This window comes from Morone saxatilis, unplaced genomic scaffold (assembly GCF_004916995.1).
Source record: "Morone saxatilis isolate NCDOM2014 unplaced genomic scaffold, NCSU_SB_2.0 Contig18, whole genome shotgun sequence".
Lineage (NCBI taxonomy): Eukaryota > Metazoa > Chordata > Actinopteri > Moronidae > Morone > Morone saxatilis.
In genome coordinates, this window is record NW_023339740.1 from 14,888,644 (window position 1) to 14,888,999 (window position 356).

The window sequence follows — 356 nt, forward strand, 5'->3', positions numbered from 1 at the left end:
GTCCTGAGCTTGGTTGCAACGTCGCTCAATGTCCAACATGTCCCGCCTCAGCTGGTCTCGACTCTCCTCGTTAGCTGAGAGAGAAGCTCTGCACTGGTCCAGCTGGAGGGCAAAAGGCATGTGTGGTACAAGGTGATGTAACCGAACAGAATCAAACTGTTTTATTAGTGCTAATTATCTCAGGACACCCAGCAGGAAGGTCTGTAGGCTTTGTTGCCAACGGGAAGTTTTGGTTCAGGAATTTTAATATCTAAACGTTAATAAGGTAGGGCTTAAGGGTTTGTAACGGCTGCACACTGTTCAAACTATATATATATATATATATATATATATATATATATATACCCCTTTCTGTT

At 42.4% G+C, this 356-nt stretch overlaps 1 protein-coding gene across 1 annotated transcript in view; it reads right to left on the bottom strand.

Annotated features, from left to right (window-relative positions):
* The window catches only part of LOC118327883 (rootletin-like), a gene marked incomplete in the record, with an annotated part of 20,365 nt that overhangs the window by 8,861 nt on the left and 11,148 nt on the right, over positions 1-356 (bottom strand). The window contains 1 exon segment of the mRNA XM_035661392.1: positions 1-102. Within this exon segment, the coding sequence (XP_035517285.1) occupies positions 1-102 (102 nt within the window).